The sequence below is a fragment of the Opisthocomus hoazin genome, chromosome 2 (genome assembly GCF_030867145.1).
Source record: "Opisthocomus hoazin isolate bOpiHoa1 chromosome 2, bOpiHoa1.hap1, whole genome shotgun sequence".
Classification (NCBI taxonomy): Eukaryota; Metazoa; Chordata; class Aves; order Opisthocomiformes; family Opisthocomidae; genus Opisthocomus; species Opisthocomus hoazin.
In genome coordinates this window covers 86,344,750-86,372,258 of record NC_134415.1, presented here as the reverse complement: position 1 = coordinate 86,372,258, position 27,509 = coordinate 86,344,750, and the positions used below count along the sequence as shown (strand labels likewise).

Genomic DNA, 27,509 nt, shown 5'->3' with positions numbered 1-27,509 from the left:
ACTAAAAGGGCAGATTTAGATTAAATATTAGGAAGAAATTCTTCACCATGAGGGTGGTGAAACACAGGACCAGGTTGCCCAGAGAAGCTGTGGCTGCCCCCTCCCTGGCAGTGTTCAAGGCCAGGTTGGATGGAGCTCTGAGCAACCTGGTGTACTGGAAGATGTCCCTGCTTATGGCAGGGGGGTTGGAGCCAGATGATCTTTAAGGTCCTTCCAACCCTTACCATTTTATGATTCTGTGAATAATAATTGGGGGGGGGGAGTTATTTTTATATTCTTTTTTCCTTGTGATACAGTTTGGGGTTAGGGGGTTTTGATTCTTTAGTTTTTTAAAAGAAGAGACCTTCTCCTTTTGACAACTGTTTAAAATATGTTCCTTTAAGAACCTCCTACATGGTATGTATTTGTAATTTGTAAACACAGTATGTCAAGGAATGATTTGATTCACTGGTGAGGCAGCCAGCTATTTGAATGTCATGAGGTCTAAGGGAAACAAACTGACCCTCAGCCTTCCTCTGTCCAGCCAAATTCTGATGGGACCCTCAAATAGCTCTGGCAAAGTGTTCTGTTTCTTTTGGACTTGATGAATGCTTGTTTCTGTGAAGACGTGTAATTATTTCTTCCTTTATTTTGCTGCACAAGTTACCAAGAGAAGCAGCTTAAAACCAAATGTGAGTATCGAGGCTCTTTTCCATTTTTCCTTTATTTGATAATGTTTAAATATGGTAGTATACAAGGTATCAAATTTAACATTTTGAGCAAGTAAGCTGGAACTTTTTTCTTCAGATACAAAACTGCTAATTTAATTAGATGCAGAATTCTACGCATGCATCAAAAATTTTTGATTTTGTGTACCAAAAGAGATATGACACTTTTTTGGAATGAAGTGGTTTTCATTTTATTAATTGGCTCACTCATTAGTTTACAGGAAGATTGTTTGGTGTTTCCTTTGTAATGAGATGAGGATTAATTTTGTTTACTCCAAAGAACAAGCCAACATAAAAAGTGTATGCTGTTTCCTGTGACATTTCAGTCACCATTTTAATCTTTTAGCAAGCTTTCATAGCTAGTTGCTATTGCAAGAAAAGTTTCTAGGTAGTGTCTTTTCTGGTAAGCAAAGTCACTTGTTCATAGCATAAGTAATTTTAATACCTAACAAGGATTGTTTGTGCTTTTTTTTGAAGTAAAACCAGTTTCCAAGCTGGTGCTCTTAGCAATATTTGGACTTGTTAGAACAATCAAGCATCATCTCCAAATTCTGCCTTCATAAGACACTTTCATTTAGGATTTTTAGGGTCATAATTTTGGTTTGGAATTGGAAGGGAAATAGTAGTTTTAAAAGGATATACCACTGCTTACTGAAATGGTGCTGGAAATGTGTGTCTATATTGCAGATTTAACAAGCAGATGTAACGGTGGAAATATTCCTTTAATTAAAGTCTGTGTATACTAATTGTACTGCTACATGATTTCATAAGGGCAGTCTTTTTGATAATGAGGTTAAAATTAAATTTGGACAAAACTCTCAAATATAGTTTCCCTTTCAATAATATAAATGTTTGAAAATATATTTATTGAACTGCCTCTGTTTTCAAAAGGTCTGGTTTTATACCTGGAGTTGGGCACAAAATCTTTCACATTTAGAAAAAAGTTTCAGATCTCTTTTTTTATTTGCGGTCAATATATTCACCCATATTTTTCTCCATTTGTGTGCTGAGTTGACATTTCTAGAGTATTTCAGCAGAACAGGCTGTAACAAATTTAATATATTAATGTTCTAACAGATTGCTTATGGTCTTGACATGTGACTTTATTGCAGTATCACAAAAGTCACTTTGATTCAAAGTGGTGTAATTGGTAGAAACTTCAGATGGCATACTAACCTTCTTGTAGGATTAGAGCAAAATGAAATCAGAAACTGCTTGAAAGAGATTCTGATCAGTTGTGACCTATAGTATCTCCAGGTTGTTTGCAAGCAGTCATATTTTACAAAGCGTATATTTTTGTTTGACTTGGTAAGACGTGTGTTCTGTGGGCTATCTACCAATAAACCCAGCTTTCTTCTTTTTTTTTTTTTTCCATATCCGAGTTTTACTTCTCAAAAAAAGTTAAAAACTTTTAGTATTGCCTAACCATGGACAGACAGAAAGATATGTGAAAATCTTAACCAGCATGTTTCTAAATGTCAAGCCCAAAATCAGAGGGTGAAATTCTGACCCTGCGCAAATGAGCAGCCCTCCTGTCAACTAAACAAGCCGTAGATGCTTTTCAGGCTCTTAGATCAGCTGGGGAATAAAACTGACCTGAGTTTTTCTGCACGCTTCCCAGCCAGCTAAGGGTAAGATAATGTTGTATATCTCATTCTAGAATACCTGTAAAATTAATGATTTCCAGTGCAACTTTTCTGTTAAAATCTCTAGAGCCCTAAGTTTGGAAGTTGGCATGGTAAAATGCTACTGATGCTCCGCTTGCGCTCCTGCAGTGGAATTCGTTCTTCTGGGAACAGGGTGTGCAGCTCTGGTGAGAAAGGAGGCTGTGAACTCCTTGTTTCATACATTTGTATTTTGCCCTAAAATGTAAGAGGGATGAAATAAGGATGGTTTTGTAGATATATCCAAACATCACTCCAAAAATGCTGCATATATTGATGTATTAAAAACAAGTTAATAAAACCCTGTGACATAAAATTCTGTAGCAGAGATACAGTGACTGTTACAAAGGCTAGCTAATCTCCCTTGGTTTCCTTTGTAGTGATGGCTAAATTAAGTTTCTGCTACAAGTGACCCTGGAGAGGACTTTATCTCTCTCTTAACTATAAAAAGTGCCTTGTTCATTAGCCTCAGTAGGCTTAGGTTACCTTTTGTGAATATCCCCGTTCTTCTCTGATATTGTACAGTATACATCAACTATTATCCTTTCTTGTTTCCGTTCCTTAGAGTTTTCTTTGATTCTGCTTCATTCATGCTAGTAGGTTACTTTTCTTCTCAGCCACGGTTGCCTTGGAGTTTGAATTGTTCTAGGTCTGTATATAAGGACTGCTAAATTCTTGCACTTCTCAGCATATTATGGATAATGGATCTGAACAGGCTGCCCTAGTTCGTTGCTGGCCTCACACTTGGATGCTTAGTTTATAACTCAGAAAAATACAGATTTTCCTATAACGTGTCTTTGTGCATATATAGCAGAACTGATAGAAAGAATGACCTAGTGACAGAGCATGGCGTAGCTGGCAGAGCACACACGCACAAGACCAGAATTCAGTCCAGAGTGACCTCCAGCAAGTTGTTCTGTGCCTCGGTTCCCCATCTGTAAATGGGGCTTGTAACACTGGGGAGAAAAAAATGAGTTCAAACCCAAGTTATTCAAAACTGTCTGGAAACAACCGAAATTGGCTGGAAAATCCTTCATAATCAGGAACTCTCTCAACCGCTGTAGCCCTAAGAGATCTGACACAAAATTGGAAAAATTCCACCCAGAACATTTTGCGCAAAAATATTAATCGTAACCTCAGAGTAATTAAGGACAATTGCAAAGTTCACAACTGGAATGTTCTATTGCTTCAGCTAATTTTAGAAGTGCTTTCTACCTCTAGCACCAGAGGCTGACCACCCACAACCTTCGTACAGTGTTTTTAACTGTCCCAGGCCAGTGCCGTGAATACAGCCTGATGAGCAGCCCCATCTAATGGCAAAGGCATAGCGACTGGCTTCTGTTCTTCCCACTCCTCCAGGTTTGCTCTCTGACTTTGAGCAAATCAATGACTTTGCTTTGACAAGTATTAACCTTTTCAGTAGACAAGTATCTCACAATGGTGTTTTAGGATGACCTTTTTACTGTCATTAGAAAAGCCTTCTGAAACCTTTGAAAGGAAGGCTGTAAAATACTTCGGAGTATTAGGTTATAATTCTATTGATCAGAAGCCAAGGACAGTATTAGGCTGTAAACCTATTTATCAGGGGCCCAGTCGTCCTCAAGTGAGCGCTTCAAGTTTTCAAATTCAGCCACATCATGATTCATTTGTGTGTTATTACATGCCAAATTATGGCATAATTAGAGTTCTGCGAGTCTGCATGAAAAAAAAGCGAAAAGCTTAGAGGAAAAACTGTTTCATGCTGATCTTCTAATTGTCAGTCTTTGTTTAGTTTGCTGCTTGAAAATTGAAGAGCACTGAGAAACATTTCAAATTAAGAGCTCAAAACATTTTTTTTAATACAGTAGCAGAATTCTTAATTTGTGTAATCACTTGCTTAGACTTTTTACTGGAAACACTTACCAAATTTAACGTAAATTAGAAAAAAGGACTTGAAATGTATTTATTCCTTAATGTAGTTTCTGCTGCTGCTTACCACTCTCCTTCTCCTCAGGCTGACCTTGTCCCCCACAGCTGGTCAGAGTTACAGACTCTGAGCGTCATCCCTTATTGAAACCAGTCAATTCCATTCTAGGTTTGCAAAGATGGTTGCTACACGTCAGGCTTCACGTCATCACCTGAATAGACTTTATCAGTTTCAGTGGACTCATTGTTCCACAATATCCATGAATTAAATAACGTGTTCTTAAAATATTCCTAAATGTTAGAAAGCGATTTCTTAATTTTTACCAAATTTCTTCCAGAATTCTGAGAATTTACTGGTGGTTTTTATTTGTCTGAGTCAAATGTTGACTGTCTTGGGTGTTCAGATAAACTCTATCCTTAATTTTCCTACAATCAGAATAGGACAATCTTACACTGGAATCAGCTTTTAGACAGCGTGTATTTATAATTGTAGCAAGAAATCCACCCTGAAAGTTGTAGTGCCAAAGCCTAAAAAAGGACCTTTTCACATGCCAGGACATTACTAAAATCCCAGCAGGGCAGTAACTGATAGGTCAGTAACCTCACATCATAATAAAGAAAGACAGAATACCATGGTCTACTCATTGCAGGGTCTAATTTTAAATCATAGCCACTGTTAAAATAGAAATATGTTTAATGACTGGCACAGAGATTTTAAGGCTTAAGGGAAATGTTAGGATACCCAGTCATATGATTGTTCAGCAGGCCTTATCTATCAAGTAGGCACAACAGGTAACATAAGTGGCACAAAGATTTGAAGTACATGCTGGGCATGAACAGAACCCAGAGCTAAGTCTCTCTGAGGACTGGTCGTCGATGGTGCTGCTCACAGGACATGAGGATTGATGTTAAAACAGAGTCGATGCCATGATACACTCTACTTTGTATGACAGGACATTATCTACTCAACTGCTTAAGACTCAAGAGGTCTTCAATTAACAATTTTTTTTCTGATTAATGGATAATGCACAGTGCCATATATTTAAAGAAAAGGAAAAGAAAAAAACCCAAACAAACCCAACATTTTTTTCTATACTAAGTCCTAGTAACACTCTGTTATTTCTCCTCTCGGGTAGAGGACAAACAAGAAGTTGAAGATCTCCACATGCTTCCCTTTCTCCCGTCAGCTCCATGCCTAAATGGGGCCAAATTGTACTAATTATTACTGCAGCCTTGGTGCAGATGTTGGGGCTTCGTAAGTGAATTGTGCCTAGTGCTCCCCAATAGATATGAGGACACCAACCCTAACGTGCAGAGTTAAAAAACCTAATCCAGAAAATACTAAATCACCTAATTTGATATCCATGAATTCAGTTAAATTATTCAGCTGCATTAATTTACATACATATGCAAGTGTTTGTGGGGTCCTGTTCTGAGAGAAGACAAATTAGGGGTTCATGTAGGGGGAAGCAGAAGGAAGTTAAATGATTCTGCTTAGGAACACTCACAGTGTGTTTTCATGTTGGTTGGTGGTTGTGTGCTTTGCTGGACACCTTTCTCGCCGTCTGTCTCAGTTACATTGTATAACCAGTTTATTGCTGTAAAAAGCAGTAGAATACAAAGAGTACCACATCTTTGAGGTTTTCTCCACCAGATTAGAGCTCTCATGGTCTGCACACCTAGCAGATGCAATATATGCATGTGTATTTCAATGAGGCTGTGTTATTACTGGATCATTATATTCCAAAGAGATTGCAGTTGCAGATCTTTGCTGCTAGGTTTTGTAGCAATGCCTACTGTGTTAATTGTCATTAAAAAAACGAAGTGTGTAGGTAGCCCTTGCTTTGAGATTAGGCTGTTATTGGCTCTACCCAATGTTTCTGCCCATTCCTTCTCTGTTTGATCCTGCCCCTTAAGACTGCCCATCCTGAAGCCTGCGTTACCTTGGAAAGGTCCATGAAGGCACATCATGGAGTTCCTCTCCATGGAGAGGACACTGCCACAGCAATGGTCACCCTAAACATCTCACACATAATGTGAAGAGACGGTGTATACGCTACGTTTGCAGTTGCCAGCCTTTGTCAGATGGTACACAGCAGTGGCTTCACCACCTGTGATTTCTGTGGGCGTAGCAAGCAGTCCAGGGCTTGTCTGCAGCGCCGTGTCATCTCTGTTTTCAGTGAAAAGTTTTGGCCTGGTAATAATGAGAATTGAAGTAGGGATCTTACACAGCCATACTCCTTCAGTAACCTTTGCTTTCCCTAAGCTGTAACACCACCTAGCTCATGACAATCTTTTAACAGGGCTGAGATTAGAAATCTTTGGATTTGGTTCATTTTGATAAGGTGTCATATTTTTGTTACAAAAGTGCTGCAGCTGAATTTATTTTTTTCCTCAGAAAACTAGGTCAGGATGGCACAGTGCAGCTGGGAGAGAAGTAAAAGGCTGTGCCGCTGCAGCAGACACTTTATTACCACTTGGGAGTTTTATGTTTCGTTTTGGGGGAAGGAGGTCTTTTTTTTTAAAATAGAGTAATGAAAATCCTTTCCAATTTTAGCTTTCTGCTAACTTCGCTGCTGCTGCTGCTCATCTTTTTCTTGCTGCTCATTTTATTTCATAAAGCAGTTCTAAAGTAGGTCGCAGGCTTTTAAAGAACCAGCTAGAAAAAATGTACTGTGTAGTCAGTTTTAGGTTAGGGTTTTTTTGAAAGGATTTTAATTCATGTGATGTAGCCATTCTCACGAGACACTGTACTCTTCATCTGCCTTTCTGTCGCTGAAATAACATGCAAGGGATGGGGGAAACCCAGTCTCTGCAGTTGATGCATCTGCAAAGACAAGAAACGGCCTATTTTTTTATGAAGATCTTAAAGATTGCAGTCAGCACCAGCATTGCCTATTGAAGCTCTGTTACCACGTGTTAGTGGCAAGGCTGTTCCGCTTCACAGCCTGTGAGCACTTTGCTCCTCGCTGTATCACAGGCACCGGTTCCTGTTGCTCTTGTTTTCCCCAGGAAAGCTTTCTGTCCCAAAGGCCAAGCTTGTGTCGTTTTCAGGTGGCCGTGTCCCTGCCCGGTGCTGTTCCTATATTGCTAAGATGCTGCTGTTGCCTTGGTAGACCTCTGCTCAGTTGTGCAGGCAGCTTGACTTTAGTGCATCGTATAGAGGGGAACAGGGAGGTAGATGTTTGATGGGCAGTCGCTCTTGTGGTGGTGATGGCTCAAAAGTGCTGCTCTGATTTACACACTGGGGACGAACTGGCTACTGAAAGTCTCAGATCAGGACTTGAGCACGTCTTCATCTGTAACTCTAATTTCCTTTTTATTTAAGCACTTTGAAAAGCATTTTCTGTGATTAGGGGATCTTAGGTGAGGGTGGAGGCAGTAAAGGGGACTGGAAAGGCCAGGCAGAAAGAGTGGTGGGGAAGGCTTTGTATTCATTGCCAGAGATCAGCTGTGACCTCAGGGACCGATTCTCATCCTGATCAGTTCAGCCCCAAACATTTTGTGTTTTTCTTTTGCAAAGACATTTAGTACTTGCTGGGTTGTAGGTTGATAGAAGAAAAATACATTAACATTTCCATGCAAGTATAATATGTTATTCTGTAGATTTCCACCAATTGAATTGAAGAAACTGTAACCCAGCATAAATGTCCTTTTGCTACCAAATTTCTTCTCTCAAAATGAGATGACTCTAACTCAGATGCCCATCTTCTTTCCTAGAATAAAAGTTAGCTACAAAATTGCTTCTCCAAATTAAATTTTTAACTTTATATGAAAAATCAATTTTAATACTAATTTTTCTATTAGAGATCTCATTTTAGACCAATATTTTTCAGTCATATTTCACTTTTTTTGAATCCTACTTTTCTAAAACAAGCTGACATTTTCCATTAATGTTTTTTTTTTCATTTGCAAATATTTTCCATTAAAATACATCAAAATTTTAGAAATAAAAATGTTGGAGCATTTTGGAACAATCTTAGTCCAAAACTCCTTTTTCTTCCAAAAACACCCTGATGCAATAACTTTTCTGTTAATTTATATTAGTTTTGGAAGCTTATAAATGCTGAAGTTTCAGAGCATAAATTTAATCCTCTAAAAGGGATTAGGAAACTTTCCTCATGAGCAAGTTGTTGCCTAGCCATCTGTTCTGGGGTTTCTTGCATCTTCCTTAGGATGGTTTTGCCCGCTGAACTGAAAAAACTTATGTACGGTTATAGTCATTTTCCTTTGCGCAGTCTTTAATTCATTGCAAATTAATTTTTAGATCTGCTTTCCCTGCTGAGTTCTGGTAAGGAGTATATTTAGTGTAGATGTCAGCGCCACAAACATTCCTTTATTCCTCGTTGTTCTGTACAGGGCAATGGCTGAGCAGAGCACTGCCTACATTTCCTTCTGAGCCAAGTGATCAAAATAGTCAGGTTTACTGAAGGCATCCAGACCTTCACATCTCTTCCGTAGTCTAGTCTGTAACAATTAACACCATCTTAAAATTTAAAATTATCAGTGAGGAAGAGGAGTTTTGACTTGCACCAGCCTGCAACAACAAAAATAACAAAATCTTCTTTACCGTGGTAAACCAGATACCACAGACAAGCCACTAACTCCTTTCCATCAAAAAGGACCCAGCTTTTGGGCAGTATTCATACCTAAGTATCAGAATTGTTGACAAAGGACATGTGGATCATGTTTCACACTTAGTGATAACACAGAAAATAGTATGTGTCTCTCAATTTCACATATGGATGGGACTTGAGAATGTTGGAAGTGATTTTTCCCTGTGGAAATGCAGAACCTGCTGAAACTGGTTTTGTCTTTGGCAGAAATTATCTAGAATCACTAGTTTCCTTTGCTTTATCCTCTGTAATCAAATTTGTGCAATTCCATTGAATGTATTTTAATTGAGAAGGCTTTAGAGAATATGTTTACCAGATTTGAAATATCAGGAAACACTGAAATTAATAGTGCTGAAGAACCTAATTGCTTATATACGTTTTTTATTATCTTTGAAAATAACTTTCAAAATCTGTGCTCCAAGGATACAGGCAGCAAAACTGTAAAGTGTGCATTCAGCTTGAAGCATGTAAATATTACAACTGAAAGGAATAACATTTCTCATGCATTTAGACTGTGCACATGTCTAGTGTAGATGTGCAATCACAAAAAGTCATCCACAGGAGACCTGTTTTCTTGTTATGGGAATGGCCCCACTCCTGCTCAGATGCCCGTAAGGGAATAATAAGATTTGGTGGACTATTTCCCCCTCCCTCTTTTATCATTCAGCAGTGATCAACTTTCTGTGGTCCATCAGAGAAGCACAGAATGGTTGAGGTGGCATGGGACCTATGGAGATCATTTAGTCCAACTCCCTGCTTAAGCAGGGTCATGTAAAGCTCGTTGCCCAGGACTGTATTCAGTTGGGTTTTGAATAACTCCAAGGATGGAGACGCCACAGCCTCTCTGGGCAACCTGTGCCAGTGTCTGACCGCTCTCACAGTGAAAGGTTTTTCTATTCTGTTTAAATGGAATCCCTTGTATTTTACTTTGTATCCATTGCTTTTTTTCCCGTCAGTGGGCACCACTGAAAAGAGCCTGGCTCCTTCTTCTTCATTCTCTCCCTTCAGGTGGTTTTATACATCGATGAGAACCTCTCTGGGGCTTCCTTGCTGCAGGCTGAACAGTCCCAGCTCTCTCAGCCTTTCCTCGTAGGAGAGATGCTCCAGTCCCTTTATCACCTTTGTGGCCCTTCACTGGACTCTTTTGAGTAGATCCATATCTCTCTTGTGCTGGGGAGCCCAGAACTGGACCCAGCACTCCAGATGTGTCTCACCAGTGCTGAGTAGAGATGAAGGATCACCTCCCTCGATCTGCTGGCAATGCTTTTCCTAATGCCCCACAGGATGCTGTTGGCCTTCTTACCTGCAAGGGCACATTGTTGACTCATGTTCAACTTGGTATCCACCAGGACCCTCAGGTCCTTCTCTGTAAAGCTGCCTTCCATCTGGTTGGCCCTCAGCGTGTGCTGGTACCTGCAGTTACTCCTCCCCAGGGGCTGGACTTTGCAGCTGCCCTTGCTGAACTGCATGAGACTCTTCTCGCCCCACTTCTGGTGAGGTTGCTCTGGATGGCAGCATACCCATCTGGTGTATTAGCCACTCCTCCCACTTTTGTGTCATCTGCCAATTTGCTGTGAGTGTTCTCTATCCCATCATCCAGGTCATTAATGAAGATGATGAACAGTATTGGTCTTGGTGTCAACCCCTGAGGTACCCCATTAATGTCATTACTTTAAATTCCATCCTGTAACATTGCACCTAAGATTCACTAATGATTTCTCATCCACATCTTAGGCTCATGGCTGCTTTGTTTTTGGATCTTGGGCAGCTGAAGCTAATCAATTTAACACTAAGTGTCTTCTAAGTGTGTAGGTCACCAGCTAATTTGAGTATAATTTATCACATGGCCCTTTTGTACCAGACGCAGTCCTCAAACCTGTTTTGTGGTTGAATACAGAGACTATGACTGAGAATACTGCCAGGATTTTACATGAAGAAGTACACCAATGTACAGCTGAAATATTTCATGGCTTCGTTTTACTCTATAAATCTGACAGTAGTCACAAAGGAATGAGCTCCATGATGAAGACAAGAAAAAAATTCAGGCTCTACCAGACTATGTGAAAACCTGCAAAAAAATGTGGGTAAGAACAATTTCAGAAAAATAAAAGAAATTATCTAAGCTTTAGCATTAACCCTACCTTTTTTCACGTACTGCTGCTCGTGAAGACATTAACAGCACCCAGGAATCTGAGCAGATGAAAAGGGTTTGTGTTCCTGGGTAATAGCTTGGGAGAGACCTGAATCTATACCGAGCACTCCGCTGACAGTTTGTCTCTGCTTAAACATGGAGCTGCCTTACTGGCCAGCAAGACTGCTGATCAGTCGAGCTTGCTGTGTTCAGAATAACAGAGCCACTTATTCTGGACTGGAATCTCTGGACACCAGTGCGTTACTTGTATTAAATGGTGAATTGCATTCCCTGACTCCCACGCGTTGATTAGTTAAAAAAAAAAAATAACCCAGCAAATAATGTAGGTTTAATTCTGTAGCCAGTTAGAACTTTTTCTGTCTGCCCTTTCCAAAAAACCTGCTTTCAGCTACTATGTTTGACATGCTTATTTCTGACCTCCAATTTCTCTGTGCAGTGGGTTTAATGTGGTGGTAATTATTGAGCTTTGCTAGCAAGGCTCACAATGGAGGAAGAATACCCATTAGGAGAGATCCATACAGAGCCATTAATTTGAACTTTGCCAACTAAACCGCTCAGGCTGACCTTGGTAGCAAGTCAAAGTTGTATTGGGCAAGTTGGACGCTGCTGGTGAAAGTTCTCTGGCTGAATTAAAGGAAATATCTAGCTTGCCAGAAGAGCAACTGGGCTAGGCTATTCCAGCCCACTCTGTAGCTAGTAAAGAGGGTTTGAGGGACATAGGCTAGTCAGGTCTCTTCCACAAGAGCATTTCTGTATGTCTGCACCACTGTGAACACTTAATCAAGGTAGTTTCACTGCTCTAATTTTTCCTAGTTTGAAGTTTAGGTAAGTAGCAAATTATGCTGTACTGGGATAAAGGCAGAATTTAGATACTACACCGATGTTTGAGTTTGCACGGTGTAAACAAAGCAGATAGCAATACCAGTTAAGGCAAAACAGGGTTCCTGGGGTGCTCGGTCCCCTAGTTAAGCCGGAGCTCTTGCCCTTTTTTTGCTCGTGGTCGTGGGGCGTGTAAGCACGGTACAGCGCAGTGCAGTGCGGCTATCAGAGCAGCCTCTGAATGAGCTGCTTTGCCTACACAGTCCACCAAAACCACGTCGCTTGTGGACCTCGCAGCAGTACAGTCATATTGTTAGAGCACAGTCCTGGCTGGCATCCACCCTGACTGCTTAAAGCAGAACTTCATCAGAGCGAGCTCTGCACCCACTCAGATGCGCCCAGGACCTGGCTTTGTGTTGCTGTGCTGTGCCACAGAGACAGAACAGCTCGTTCAAAGGGAACACCTGCGTGTCTGCTTTCCTCTAGGTACTTGTTTTGACTTCAGCTGTAATGTATGCCCTTGGTTCCTATTGCTTGTCTAGCCGTTTCTAGAAGAGAAAAAGTTCTAGTATCCTTGAACCACTCAAGCATATCTTAAAGGTATCACTGGGAAAACTGCAGTTACTCTAAGCGAGGGAGCAGATAAAGCAAGGGTGTTGCCTGTGTTTTGAAAATGCAGCATACGTTTAACTGTCTTGTGAGTTCATTTTTCGTGAGTGGTCAGGACTTTTATTAGGTCTAGTTACAGTAACCCCTGGGGGGTAGCAGGCCTCCAGAGAAATCAAGAAACTGCAATCTATGAAATGAGGAAAAATTTCCTTGTAGAATGTTGTTAGAAACTTTTATTTATAATATAATGATGTTGTCAGAAATTTTTCCTTATAATGATGTTGTTAGCTTTACAGTGCTGTTGTGACCTTGAGTCACTAATGTATTTTGCAAGTGTATGTGATTAATTGTTCAGCAGCTCTCACAAAAAAAAGAAAAATAGGGAATAGAAATCAGCAAATTTGTGCAAAACTATGTTCCAAAATAAATAAAAAGTACTTCACTGAAAAGAAAAAAGTGTCTGGGATCACTTGCAGGGGTGTACCCCTCATAATAGATCATGTTTTTTCATATCCTTCAGTGCTGTTGCAATGATTTATTTTGCCATCATTTTTCTTTCTTTATGCCTCCCTCATAGAAAGCCTTGTTCCATTCATTATATATTCTTCAGGAAAAAGATGATGCAGTTCAATGTCAGGCTTATTTAGATCAGGAAATAGTCCACTAGAATTGCCATAAAGTAAAAGGTACAATATTTTTACATGTATGTGTATACCTACATGCCTATGTATATTCATTCCCATCTAAGTAGGATTAATGTTTCTGAACTTCTTATATTTATATAATCTAAGGGAGATTAACATACATTTATAGAAAATATCAAGATAATTGTTATGGGACATAATAACATTGTGGCTGTACTTTTTAGCTCCAGTTGGAAAACAGGCCTTCCTTTCCTGATGGTGCCACATTTATGAGGTTTCACAACTTCACAGCCATTTTGTTACGGTTTCTTTGCTGGAAGTCTTCTAGTGTTCTGCATCTTATAGGAAACTATTTGGCACTACAGAAAGCCCCTCTCCTAATTTGTTGTAGCTAAATTCTATCTTAATCTGCTGGAACAGTGGGCAGAGTAGCCAGCTCTGTTTTATTTTCATCTGCTTTACAGTTCATACCATGAGACTGCTGCATTCTCAAATCTGACCCCAGGGACTCCACTTGCAATATCCTCACATCTTCAGCAACATCTCTCTGCCAACCCTTGGAGTATTCTAATACCACAAATGGTATCATGTATTTGTGCCTACTAGATACATAAAAATCAGCGGTATTCAGCTTTGTTCCAATTTAGATAACAAAATCCTCTTTTCCCAAGGAATGAACACATCGCAGTTTTTCCGTGTGCCTAGGACATGAGTTAGCAGCTGGAATGCTGGCATCAGCATTTCATTCCATGAGACTGAATAGCATCAGACCTCCAGAGATTTCTTAACTGACCTTCAAAACACAAAGTCTAGCTTCCAGCAAACTTACAGTAAACATATTTCTCTAGAGATTAAGATCAAAGCACAAGAAAAACATTCTGCTTAACTGCATGGTGCTCGTACCGTCACGTACTTATTGGAGCAAGGGTAAGTGGTGCTGGGGGAAACAAGACTTACTGTTTTTTGTTGCATTGTCTAACGGTAAAAGTAGTTCACAAAGGTTACCCAAACCTTTGCCAAGAGGTTTGCAAAAATCATTATTTTTCATACCATCACTGCTTCATTCCCAAATATGGTTGTATGTCATCATGGTCAAACCCTGAAGACTTCTTCTGAAACAAAACCTTGGGTGACTTGAGCACTTTACTAGAGGAGCAGCTCAAGGACAGCCCCAGGCTTTGACTCTGGTCTTGGGTGTACTCTTTTAATGTTCCCAAGCAGCCATTCTCATCTGTAAAACAGGAGTAATGGCATTTTGTTCCCATATAGGCTTTTAGGAGGAGAACTACATTACAAATTTAGAAGTTCTGGAGTGTTACAATAACAGGTCTTGCATGTGTATATAACCCAAGCTTCCTGGAACAGCTTGGATTCCTGGGAAGTAAAAAAAAAACAAATCAAGAAAACCACTTTTTGAAGAACATTGTTGGGTATGCAGAGTTTTCACAAACTTAAAAACCTATCACCATTCATTAAAATGAAAAAACAGATATATATCTGCAGATACCTGAAGCTACTGGTGAGCTTTGTACAACAAAAACCGCTATGAGTAATAGATAAGCTCTTCAGGCATTCCCTGTTAGGATTTTCGTGTCGCCACTTTTAGGCTGAGACAAAACTGTGTTAGGAAGCTGGGATGCTGATTTAGCAGGAAGGAAATCAGAAAGATCTGCTCAGGGTTATCCTCAGAGGCAGTTCATAACTAACTCCCACAATAAAAAGGAATGAAAATTCCTCTGAAACCATTTCAGGTTTGTCCTATGACCTTGAATATGGGGCCCAGTTAACCACAAACATTCCTTGATTGTCTCCCTAGCCACCAATTTATACTGCTTCCCCAATACAGAAAATGAGCAAAACTTAACCTTGAGTTTGGTGATGACTCTGTAGTGATCATGCACTGAATTACTGCGCTGTGTCTGTTTCTTATATGTCATGTTCTGCAAAAGTACAAGCTGATGGATGTCATTTTCTCATATACATGGGTTCATTTGTTTCACATGCAAAGCTCTGTTTGATCTTAAGGAAACAGAAGTCCAGATTGAAGCCCAGTTATACTATTATTCCAAAGATACCACATAAAACACATCTGTAATACTTTTAAGAAAGCATGTTTCCCACTGGTCTGAGTTACAGATTATTTGATTTCTTTACTGTCTTGACTAACACAAAGATTTAGGGCAGTCAGAAATACAATAAATTAATTAAACTCAAAAGATTTTTGATTTACAGGAACACGAAGTTTTCGTGATGTTCACACAGGCCCAGCTCTCCAGCTTGTCCAGGTCCCTCTGGATGGCATCCCATCTTACTACTATCCCTCCAAGAATAGATCAATAAATGGCTGACCTTGTGCACTGGTGCCAGTGGAGACCTGCAGTAATTGTCCTTTCTCGTAGTTCAAACAATCATTTTGGATTACATCTCACAAAGCAGAAACCCCGAAAAAGATGAAACACCTTTAGAAAACTGAGCCATGGGTATAAGACAGGCAGTGAGTGTATAAAATCAGGTATGGAGGAGTAATTACAAATGGAATAGATGTATGTTCTGCGATGGCAAGTGCTCTCTCAAATCTTGTTCTTCATGTGCTTCTCTTCCTTGCCCTCAGGCTTTGCATCTGGTTAAGATAAACTAATTTGCATTGTTATTCGAAGTGCAAAGATTTCAGCCGCCAGAAGTCACTGATATGTAAATATTTTAGGAGATCTTCCCTGGTTGTTCTCAGATCCTCTAAAATTTATGGTTGCTGGCAATGACTGCAGCGACACTCCATGAGTTTAGTGAAGGGTGCGATCCAATGAGACCAGCAGATGCTTCTGGGTTTGCTTCACTGTGAACTTTCTGGATTCTTCTTCCTTCATTCCCAGGAATCAAGACCCAATTTTAGCAAAGTGCTGATGATCCAACCAGCAACAAGAAGACTGAAATAAGTCTTCATGTCCACAATCCTTAAAACATTCAGCATTGCAGATCTATAGGAAGCTGAGATTTGGATACTTATCCAAGCCTCCTTTAGCCTGGAAAACTGAAGGATGGGAAACTCGTACAATTAGATCTCAATAGATTTGTGGTATTTCCTGCATTTGTCTGGCACAGAAATATAATCTATCTCTCAGTATTTTGGCACTGCCAACATGGAACCTGGCAATGCAGAAATATGTAAGAAAAGACAATCTTTTACAATAACAACACAAGAAACTTGCTTTGAGTTATGATTTTGTTTGGATCTTATTTAGTTTATTTCTCTTTATATTTCGCTATTTTGCTATCCAGGGTTATTTGTATCACCTTACACTGCCACCAAATGTTAGCAGCACAGCTAAGATTACGTAAAGAACGGCCGTATAGCTTGGAGTCCCTTGTCTTCCTTCTGTGCAGTAGGTAGAGATGGGGGTATTTTGAAAAGGAAGGAATGAGCAGAAAGACAAAAGCACACTACAAAGTTCTTGCCACTTCTCTTTGGCCTTTTAACTCCACATCTGGTTTAATTTATGAACTATAGTTTCTATCTCCATTCCCTGATTTTTGGATAAACCATGCCTCACAATCCAGTACGTAATGCGCATAAAGTCAGTAGTTGTGAGTAGAGAATGTGAAGACAGCTTCCTTCTCAGGTACCTAACCTATCAGTGTAAGTACCATTAGATTAAGCTGAAGCAGCCCTCTTGCTGCCCATTTTGTAGGTAGCACAATACACAGTCTATGTTGTTAAAGACTACCATTTTATTACGGAACAGCCCAATATTAGGAATCCAGGGTACTGCAAATGACCAAGAAACGCCTGTCTTAACTTTCACAGGTAAAGCAGCATTGCTTACTATTTGGGCAAGCCAAAATTCAGGTCATCCACTGAATTACATGATTTTTCCATCTTTCCAGATCACGTGGAGAACGCCATCAGAATGACCAGCAATCACACAGACTGTCATTACTGCCTGCAGTCTCTTCGTGGAAGCAAGTATGCATTAAGAGAAGAAAACGCTTATTGTGTTAGATGTTATGACAGCCTATTCGCCAACCCCTGTGAAGAGTGCAAGCAACCTATTGAGTGCGATTCCAAGGTAAAAATTCAACTTTCACTTCTTGTTCTTTGCTAAATTATACAGAAATCCCATTTATTTAATAGCAGATTCTATGTCCAACCCTCTGCATATCCCTGTACTGGTGAAAAGACCTAAGCATGGTCATTGTACATGCACGCACACCAGAGAGAAACAATACTACTAGCCCAGAAATAAGGGAAATAAGGAAGCTTTCCCAAAGATTAGGAAATCTGCACATACATACACCTCAAACATACACCAAGGCTGTGGTGTACGTGTGGACCACAACTAGACTCCGCCTGTCACCTCCAGTCACTCACTGGCTGCAGAGACTTCACAATGCTTGACGGGCAGTAGGATGCTGGTATAATTCCATGGATCAGGCTGAATGAAACTTTGGAATTTCTGAGATGTCCACTGAAAAAAAGTATTTTGAGTATTACATAATTACTTTTACCGTAGGTGTTGACATGCCAACATCAATCTGAAAAGAAACCATGTTTATAATTTGTATGTTATTCCCTGTGTCTCTTGGAAAGGAAGTATATTTTAATTTTAACCCAATTCCATGATTAACTTGCTCATCTCACAGATGGCATGTTAGTGGCAGTGTTTCTGGTCTTGGCTTTCTTTTCACCTCTCCCGTTTTTTAGAATATTAATTAATATGAGTTCCTCTGTAGTCTTGAACAGGGTTTACAGTACCTCATACTTCAATTTACAGCCTGTACAGTTGACATTCAATTTGAAGGTCAGATGAAACCTGTCAAAATGCCTTTGTTTTGCCAAGTTCAGTACATAATGCTCACCTTCTCCCCATGTCTGCTTTGCCTACGTTCTTTTGGAATAGAAGGTCAGAAAGTTATTAAAATAAGCCTCCCAGGAGGCCTCCCCAACCACAGCACTTCATGGTTTTTAAAGCACATTGTCAGAGTATAGCTCAATGCCATAAAGGAATCATCCAAAGACAATGCTAATTTGGATGAAGACTCTTCTCAAGCTCTCATCAGCATCTTTCCACAGCAGATTTCTATACGTAGTTCCAGTCAATGTCACCTGGAGAACATGTGCTCTGAGCTCACCAATTACACTTTTAAAATTTAAAATTAAGTAAGTGGCAGGACCACCAATGGCAAAGATCATTAACAAAAAATTGTGTCCTTGGACTGAGTAGAAGAGAAAATTGGGAGAAAAAAGGCAGGAGTAATAAGAGAGGAGTGCAGCAGGCCAGTCTCAGCTAGAAAATGGCCCACAGAGATCTACAGCTGGTTGTCCTACCTCTGCCAAAGTGCTGGAACTCGGCTCTGTTCCTCCCCACTTCACCCAGTCTTTGTCTCAGGCTGCTCTGGGGCGATAGCCTATCTGCTAAAAGGTTCAGAGTGCTACCCAAAGCAAATGGAAGGGGTAGGTGCTCAGCACCTTCTGAAATGAAGTACGGTATGTATTTCATTTTTAGCACTTTAAAGGGTGGGGATCTGACAAAGGAGAAAAATGAGATTGGATTTGTGTGCTTTTGTGCTTCTTTCTTATAAAGGAGTCCTGGAAGGTTCTGGTTTATTTTTTAAGGGGGGGAGTTGTTGATGGTACATTTTTCTCTTGTTGTTTTAACCTTGGAAAAATAAAATCTCTGTTTGCTCTTTTTTTAAATTCTTAGTGGAGGTTTTGTACATATACTGTTAGCTTTTTCATCCCCTAAGCCTGATGAGTCTTAAACATTTTTCTGCCAAGGTTTTAGGAGGAGTTATGTTAGGTGTAAATACAAGTAATAATTTTTTAATAATCTTCCCATGAATCATTTTGTTCTCAATGAGATTTTAATTGCGTGTTTTCTGCAATAATATTATCTTTCTTTAGTGTTATGTAGTGTCAACTGGGAGAAAAAGTAGTAACCATGAAAAATACATGAAGTTCGTTTCAAAGCCTGTAGAGAATGCACTTCTTGTCAGGTGGCCTGCGCACATTAAAATGTTACTTGTTTCCCCTTGAAGGCCAACTGTAGAACATGAAATGTTTTTTCCAATAAAAACATATCTCTGCTGTTACATAAGGAAGGACAATTGCTCATGCCAAAGCAGCTCCTAATGGCCTCTGCAGGAGATCACAAAATATCCCGACACAGTGGTGTTGTGCACTAATATCACTGCTGAGCTCACCTCCTGCCAGATGCACGTGTCACCTCTGCAAGTAGCCAGTGCAATGCTCTCTGTTTTTCACTTTATTTCTGGGAGGAGCTAGGGGATAAAAAGACTGGAGAGGTGTCTCCATTAATATGGACTTGCTTTCTCCAAGGATCTGGCCTACAAAGGCCGCCACTGGCATGAGGGGTGCTTCAAGTGTGCCAAATGCAGTCGCTCGCTGGTGGAGAAACCGTTTGCTGCCAAGGACGAGCTCTTGCTGTGTACTGAATGTTACTCTGATGAGTATTCATCTAAGTGCTTCCACTGCCAGAAGACCATTATGCCTGGTAAGACAACAGGGACTCTTTGGTGAAAAATAGAACTGCATTTTTTATTATAACCACATCCTTGAATAACTGAGCTACAAGGTCCTTGATTTTCAGAACAGCTTTCAGGTGATGACATCTGCTTTGTGTGTAGTACTCTCCTGGCAGTGAAGAGAGGGCAGGCAGATACCTCTGGTCTAGCACTGACAGAGCTTGTGAATCCTTATAAAGAGTATTGGCATTCAAGATAGGGTAAAATGTGTTTGTGTGGAGTCCTGGATTCTGCTTGCAGCTCTTAGGAAGCGTATCCTGCTGTGAGTGGAGGTAGGCAAACAGAGCTATCGTTAGCAGGAGTGCCAGATCAGACAGCACATCTGCATTTTGTCTGTTACGTTGGCCAGACTTGGAGTGTCAGATCTGTCTCATGTTCTTTATACTGTTTCTTTCTCTCAGAAATATTTTTTGTTTAAAATGTCAAAACATTACATTTTGTGTTCAAATGATTATCAGCATTTTTACTAAAAAGATTACAAGCACAGATACATTTACAAAGGGTTTATTTCCTGCCTTTAACAACCCTAAAAATTCTGCACTTTCCACCAAACTACTTCTTGGCTTTTAATCATGTCTGCTCAGGACACCCTCTAGGCCTTTCATTGCTACCGCACCAGTAAAGCTCATACTACAGAGAGATTGCCTGACAGCTGCCTCTTCAGAGGCATCTAAGAGAAGCAACAGCACCCTATGTGGCAAAATGAAGTAGGAAAATGCTTAGTAAAATACGTCACTAGCATTTGGAACAGTAAACTACCCGCAGCGCTGAACCTTTTCATGGATCACATGTATGACTCCAAATACCAGCTGCAAACTATCTGCCGTGGCCTCATGACTGCTAGTTTGGGAACCTCTGGCCAAGGGCATCAGTAAATTTGGCAGTAACATAGGAATTTTATTTTTCAGTAGACCTTAATGCCAAACAATAAGATCTGGGCTGTACAGAATTATTATCTTCGTATAAATACTAGGCCACTGATGTCATGGTTCAACCTGTAGCATTGATGCAACTGTGTACTTTTGCAGTTTATTTCCTTTTTGTTAGAGGTAAAAGCTGTATTAGTGGAAATAAATGTAGCAATATAGTTGTGTTCAGTTTATGGATGATATACTGCTTAAATTTGATATAGTTAAAGGAATGTTGTTTAGTAGGCACTCCTTACGAGATGTGATGACAATAGCACCAGAATAGAGTGGGGTTTGCATTATTGTCCTCTGGTGTACATCTGTCTTGCAGATTTTGCCCCAGAGTCTAGGAGACTAAATCCTTGCAGCAAGTGCTGAGGGTAGGAATAACAGGGCAAACAGAGAACTGAAGTGGCATGGTGATCCCAGCCAGTTTCTAAATCGTTAACTTCTTCGTCTTCAGTTTGCTAGCTCTATGTTGACAACACCCAGTGGGCAAAGGCAGTGAATTCAGCCTTCTGATCACTGGGAGGAAGCTGCAAACCTTTATGTTGAAATGCAGCAAGCAGTTTCTCTCTCCACTAACCCCACAGTCCAGGAAACAGGTATTGCAGAATTAATCAGTTATATCAGCAATTGCTGTAGGCGACCCTGCTTCAGCAGGGGGGTTGGACTAGATGACCCACAGAGGTCCCTTCCAACCCCTACCATTCTGTCATTCTGTCATTCTGTGTGGAAAGGATGGTAAAGCATTTGGCACCTCTCTTTTTAATCTGATTGTGCCAGCAGGGGAGGAAGTTATGGTGGAGAGTCACTGGAAAAATCATTCTCTGATATATGTGCATATCTTAGATTTACACATCTACATTAAGGTGTACAGGGCACCTGTACACAGAGCTAAGAGCTCTGAAACTCCTCTGGCAGACATTTAACTCAGCGATTTTCTCTTGGGATTGCACCTGTCCTTGCACCGGATCAAAAGCATTGAGCTGAACACACTAAAAAAACCAGTTGATGTAGGGCGGAAATTATGAGCTATAAGAAGAGACAGTGTAGTGTGCTTTATCACAGAAAAAAGGTTTACTTTAAAAGAAATTGCCAGCTTAAGCTGAATAAGATAAATAATACATTTATAAGCGAAGGAGGCTTAGCTTAAGGAAGACAAAAGACAGGACGTTAATAGATGTACTAAACATCCAAGCAAATTCATCTTTAATTTATAAAAGTGCTGTGTACCTGAACATCACCACAGTATTGACTGGCCTGAGAGAAACTCTGAGCAACTGAAGCGTATCATAGAGAAGTAACCTTAAAACATTCATATGACAGACTCTAAAAATCACAGCTTGGGCAACTTAGCACGTCTTTAGCCAGGTGAACGTATGGCACCGAATGTGTTCTTGAAATTTCAAGTACATACTTTGAAACTCTATTAAATTGAGGACAAGTGCTTTCTTAGGTAACACAATACTGAGATAGAAGATTAAAAACAAGAGTCTTTCCAACATTTAAAACTTATGTTACAAGGCTGTATCTGGGGGGATTTTTCACCTTGGGTTTTCGCAGGTTCCCGTAAAATGGAATTTAAGGGAAGTTCCTGGCATGAATCCTGTTTCGTTTGCCAGTATTGCCTGCAACCGTTGGGAACAAAACCACTGATCACCAAAGACAATGAGAATTACTGCATGCCCTGTTTTGAGAAGCAATTTGCTCACCGTTGCTATGCTTGCAAAAAGGTAATTAAATGTACAATGGAAAAATTGCCCTAGCAAGGCAATACTGCTCGTGGGGGAAGGGGCTGGATCGTGTCTGGTGAACCGAGAGGAAGAGCAGTGTCTTCCTTGTGACATCAGACACTGAAAACCAACTGTGACAGTGTCTGCTGTTCCTTTCTAGTTAGTATTAATAGAAACCTGATTATACTTGAAATAAATTTATTGACCAAAACAAATACTTTGGGATTATTTTGTTATCGATTGTGATTTTTAACAAAGGTTGAATTTTTCACTGGAAGTTATATAAAAACCCTTCTTTCCTTATTTTGCCTTGATAAACAAGCCTCCCTTTCCAACATTTTTCAGATATATTCACATGCATAATAAGCCACCTAATCTGAGCAAAGCATTCACAGTCTTGCCTGTTTTTCTCTGGAAATGTATCAGACAATAAGCAGCTTAACTAATATTCAGTTGTGATAATACTAGTCAAGACTCCCAGTGTTTCAATACATGGTGCTTCCCCTGTGGGTACCAGAAAGCTTGATTTCAAATGAGTTTTTCTTTTTTCCTCAAGGTTCATCTGATCCAAACTTTATTGGCAAAAGCATGGTTCTAGTGTGATACTGTTGTCTAGGGAAATGTTTTAAGCTGCTTTTTATGGCAGAATTTAACTTACTCTTCAGTACCTATATCACTCTGGAAATGATTTTTTTTTTTTTCTCTTCGTCAAATAGCTTAGAATTTCTAAAGTTATTTAATGTTTCTCTGTAAACCTCTAACAAAAGCTTTTAATTGAAGGAAAATCTGCTGCTTGTTTTTTTTCTTCAGTAGAAAAAAAGTACTTTAGAAAGTACTTTTATATGTTCCCATATCGCTACATCTAGCCTTTAATTTGCATTAAATGATCACATGGCAAATATAGTAATTCTGCTCTCTGTTTATTAGAGGAACTGAGGTTAGCCACATTTATGTGAAATAATCAGGATTTGCTTATTAAAAATTCTAGGAATGCAAAGACTCCCCCTACATAATAGGTAAAACAATTTTACTACTTCAACTTGCATCAGTTCCCATAAATAAGAATTGAGCCCAAAGAGATTAAACTGCCAAACTGGAGTCTTGAATTTTGTGCCAGATATTTTGAGAGCTTAATGGAAAAGCAACTGAGAGTTAGAAGTAGCCCAATATTGGAATTCTAAGGGGATCGGGAACTACTTAAATTTCTTATTGCTTGATGTTTCCCAGTATTATTCTTTATTTCTCTGAAACTGTATTCCCCAGGGAAACCTGATGGTGTGAATATTTTTAAAATTAATTTTCTCCAGCTTTTTCTCCTGCTATTCCAACTGTATTCATTCATTCATTGTTGTGCACGTGACTTGACAGTAGAAACACTATCTTACAGCTCATCTTTATCTCTACAGATATTTCTGTATACAGTCTCTCACAAATTCTGTGAAATGAGCTTTTTGCTACACATATGAAAACCATAGAGCAACTGGAAATTTCTGTCTTCAGAAATAAGCAGTGGAGAGCTGTGAGTGAGTTGCAGGGAATGAGAAGTTTGATGACACTGATAATTTTTTTCTTCTTCTGAGATTTTTTCTTCTTCAGACAGTGTAGATCTCCCTTCTGTCTCATTTCTTCTTCTTTGCTGTCTCTTTCTTCCTACTCAAAACACTGTTTTAGTTGTGAGACAGCAAAATGCCAGGTTCAGTAGGAGACTAGCCATAATCTCAGCATCAGTTCTCTCATCCACTGTCTGTCACTGAGAATTGCTCTTCTGAGAGCACTCCTGATGCTAAGCCTTCATCCACACGTGTAACAGAAAAAACACAACAAGCTAAACTGTGTATTGCAGACCACGATGTTATCCTGTGATAGAAAATCAAGAAAAACAAACCAGTGGAATGTTCAGCTCAACTGCAGTTAGTCAAGTTGATATTTCAGATGAAAAACAGTTGACATGACCGCACTCTCTTCTCTTGTGCATATGGAAAGAGAAAAAACAAATAGGAGGATTTATGAAGGGCTGCATAATCCTTCAGAATTCACACATTTAGTTCATTGCTCTGTCCTTTTTGTCAATACACTAGGTAATAACTTCTGGGGGAGTGACCTACCATGACCAGCCTTGGCACAAAGAATGCTTTGTGTGTGCTGGGTGTAAAACCCAGCTGTCTGGACAAAGGTTTATTTCCAAAGATGAGTATCCATACTGTGTAGACTGTTTCAGCAAACTCTATGCTAAGAAGTGTGCTGCTTGCAAGAAACCTATTACAGGTGAGTCGCATCTTCTAGAAGGGACTAGACACTGATGAACCATCAGTCTTCTCACAAATCAGACCTTTCCTGTAGAAAACAGTGTTAAAAATAGTCTCATCATAATGAAAGACTGAGGGAATTAACTGCTAGAGAGACCTTCTTTCCATCACATGTAATGTGTCTTGCTAGGAGATACTGATCACACATGTTCCCCCACTGCTGAGGAATTGTGCTGAAAGGATTTCTTCCATTGTTTGATTTAGTGCTTACTGCACTAAAATTCTTCACTAGGAATATGTGAAAAGGCACTTTTTGGCTTTTCTCAGGACAGTACATGCTAGTCACTCGTGTCCGTAGTTTCTTCAGCTTTGTTTGTTGCAAATATGATCAAACTGGACACGAATTAACAGCCTACTGGTAAAGCACACCTGTCAAACAAGAAAGCTTGCCAAATGCATCAGAGCTTTATTGCATGCATCCTTGGGTACATAGATGATTTAATATTAGACATATAGGTCACTAGTCTATGGTAGCTGAAGTTTTCTTAAAGCATTTGCTGGTGTTCTGCATTGAAATTCTATTATGTGTGGACTGAACTGTTGAAGAGTACAGTCTGATTGTTACAGGTGCATGCTGCATATGTAAGTGGAGAAAGATAATGATGAATACCCAATAAATGAGCATGATTTTACAAAAAAAAAAAAAAACAGGAAAAAAAAAACACAAAAAACACTAATGTTTTATTTCAGATACTCGTGCTAGGAACTCTGTGATCTGGTAATTTCCTAAAGACTCCATGCTGAAGAAACTTGGGTGGAAATAACTACATTTCACTCACTGATATATAGAAACTATATGTATCTGCACACTGCAAAAAATTTTCATGAGAATTTCTTGGGAAGATCAGTAAACATGAATGGACGTTCTGATAAACCTATTCTGTTCAGAGTTTATAATAGGATATGACAACAAGAAAGTGACTTGTGGCTTTGCTTAAAATATTTCTCACTGTATTTAATTTTGAAGTGTTTTTCGGTTCAGTCAACAAAGGATATTTCAGACTTTTTCAGATTTTTGTTCATTAGTTTGTTTGCTTATGGATGACAACCTGATCACACATTAGAAAACAGTCTGTTGCATTTCTGAACCATGCCCAGAAATATTGGTTTCACATCTTCTTTCCACAATCTCTTTCAGCTCTCGGAGGTGCCAAATTTATCTCATTTGAAGAGCGGCAGTGGCATGGGGAATGTTTTAACTGTGTGAAATGCTCGGTCTCACTGGTGGGCCAAGGATTCCTGACTCGGCAGGATGAAGTCCTTTGTCATGAATGTGGCTCTGCTTCATAGGTCTGTGGAGAGCTGTACAGCTGCGTTATTCTTGCTCTGTAGCGACGTACTTCATTACTCTGCAGTAAGAAAATCATCTAAAAGGTATAACAGTTATTTAGTCATTCAGGTAACTTTCCAACAGCAGTTTAATTCTAACAGTTCTCAATTGTCTGTAAAAAAAATTTAAAGAGCCCCATACTGGTTAAGAAAATAATGCAGAAAAGATTCATATATATTTTAAATCTAATTGCACTATGTTTCTCCTTGTAACACACTGCGCTCTGCCGTTAGAAGCTTAAAAATTTACATTTTATGTCCTGTGAACCAAGGAGGATTGTGAAAAGTCTGTATAGCATATGACTAATGCTGAGGCATCAGCACTGCTTCACAGATGCAGACCTTCGTGTGGAAAGCTGGGCACATCCTTGATACGGATAAGAACAACTTATAAATATCAGCTCCCTCCATACTTTGGGCAAGAAAGCTGCTGAAAAAGCAGGCAGAAGGCAGGAGGAGAGGATGCTTTTATACAAAGGGCCACCAAGTTAGACAGGTCCATTTCAGGGTCAGATTAAGAGCAAAAAGTTTATTTTCCTCTCTGATTGCTCCTGTGCAGAAACATAGTCTTTAGTCATCCCAAAAACTGAGTGACAGGTCCTTTCCCAAAATTGGTTAACTTTACTTCATTTTTCAGGCATAACTGCTTTAGAGCATAAAAAATCAGATTTTGAGCTTCTGTAAAAAGTGAGAATTGCCCAAATTGGATAGTGCCGATGTACATTTCCGATAGCTAATATGTCTTAAGATTCTGTCTCCATTGTCTTCACTAGATTTTCAAATACATGCTTAGAAAATATATTTTATTAGTAGGCACAAGTGCCAACTCATACTTGCCCCTTTACCCCTGTATGTTTCCTCCCCTCAAAACCCATTTGCCAGCAGTCGAAACACTGTTAACAGCCTTACCATTTCCACCCTGCTAGGTCTCTGATTCACAGTTTACCCCTTTTTTTGTAAATGCCTGCTTATCTATAGCAGGCTATAAGCTTTTCAGAGCCAATACCCAATTCATTTTGCCATATGCCACATGCATTTGCCAATATCGTGTCAAGAATTGGTAATGTTGTCATTGAAAGCTAGGCAGTCCTTGATTTTAGTGCAAGGTATTAGGTTCTAGGTAGCTAGCTTTGAGAAGGTTATATCTGCTTGCTGAGCTTCAGCGCGCAAATGTCTATTATTAAAGGTCATTTAATGCTGAGTTACAAACATTTCTCTTCTTCCTTCTTCCACGTTATATGTTACAGTGGCCTGATTCATGTTACAGTGTCTGTACCAAGCTGTTGTGAGCTGTGCAGTGATATTAAGGATGGCAGATTCCGCACTGCTGTGCAGTTTTAGTCATCGTCTTGCACATCTTTAAGTCATACATTGTCCTTTAGACTCTGACCTTAAGTTCATAGAGTTATTTGGCTGACTTGAGTAGGCTTTATTCATACTGAAGCCAGCCACTACTTTAGGTAGAAAAGTGAAAAAAAGATAAACAAAAAAAGAGAATACGTGTGCATAGCTAAACCAGAGATGAACTGCAGTGGCATAAAATCTATATGGATAATGACTGACCAACAAGTACA

General features: G+C 39.6%; 1 protein-coding gene across 2 annotated transcripts; it reads left to right on the top strand.

Moving 5' to 3' along the window:
• Window positions 1-589: 589 nt before the first annotated feature.
• Window positions 590-27,509, top strand: FHL5 (four and a half LIM domains 5). 2 transcript variants are annotated; one of them, XM_075447300.1, is made up of 6 exons: window positions 590-671; window positions 16,999-17,180; window positions 19,451-19,625; window positions 22,131-22,300; window positions 24,379-24,565; window positions 25,745-27,509. In XM_075447300.1, the coding sequence occupies exons 2-6, from the start codon at window positions 17,022-17,024 to the stop codon at window positions 25,894-25,896; spliced, it is 843 nt and encodes a 280-aa protein (XP_075303415.1). In that variant the 5' UTR covers window positions 590-671; window positions 16,999-17,021; the 3' UTR covers window positions 25,897-27,509. The 2 variants fall into 2 exon arrangements, with proteins under 2 accessions (XP_075303415.1, XP_075303425.1); XM_075447310.1 differs by lacking the exon at window positions 590-671 and adding an exon at window positions 2,255-2,338.

Coding starts and splice junctions, on each gene's coding strand:
- FHL5 (XM_075447300.1), top strand. CDS start 17,022: ATGACCAGCAATCACACAGACTGTCATTACTGCCTGCAGTCTCTTCGT. Junction 17,181..19,450: donor CTATTGAGTGCGATTCCAAG/GTAAAAATTCAA, acceptor GCTTTCTCCAAG/GATCTGGCCTACAAAGGCCG. Junction 24,566..25,744: donor TTGCAAGAAACCTATTACAG/GTGAGTCGCATC, acceptor AATCTCTTTCAG/CTCTCGGAGGTGCCAAATTT.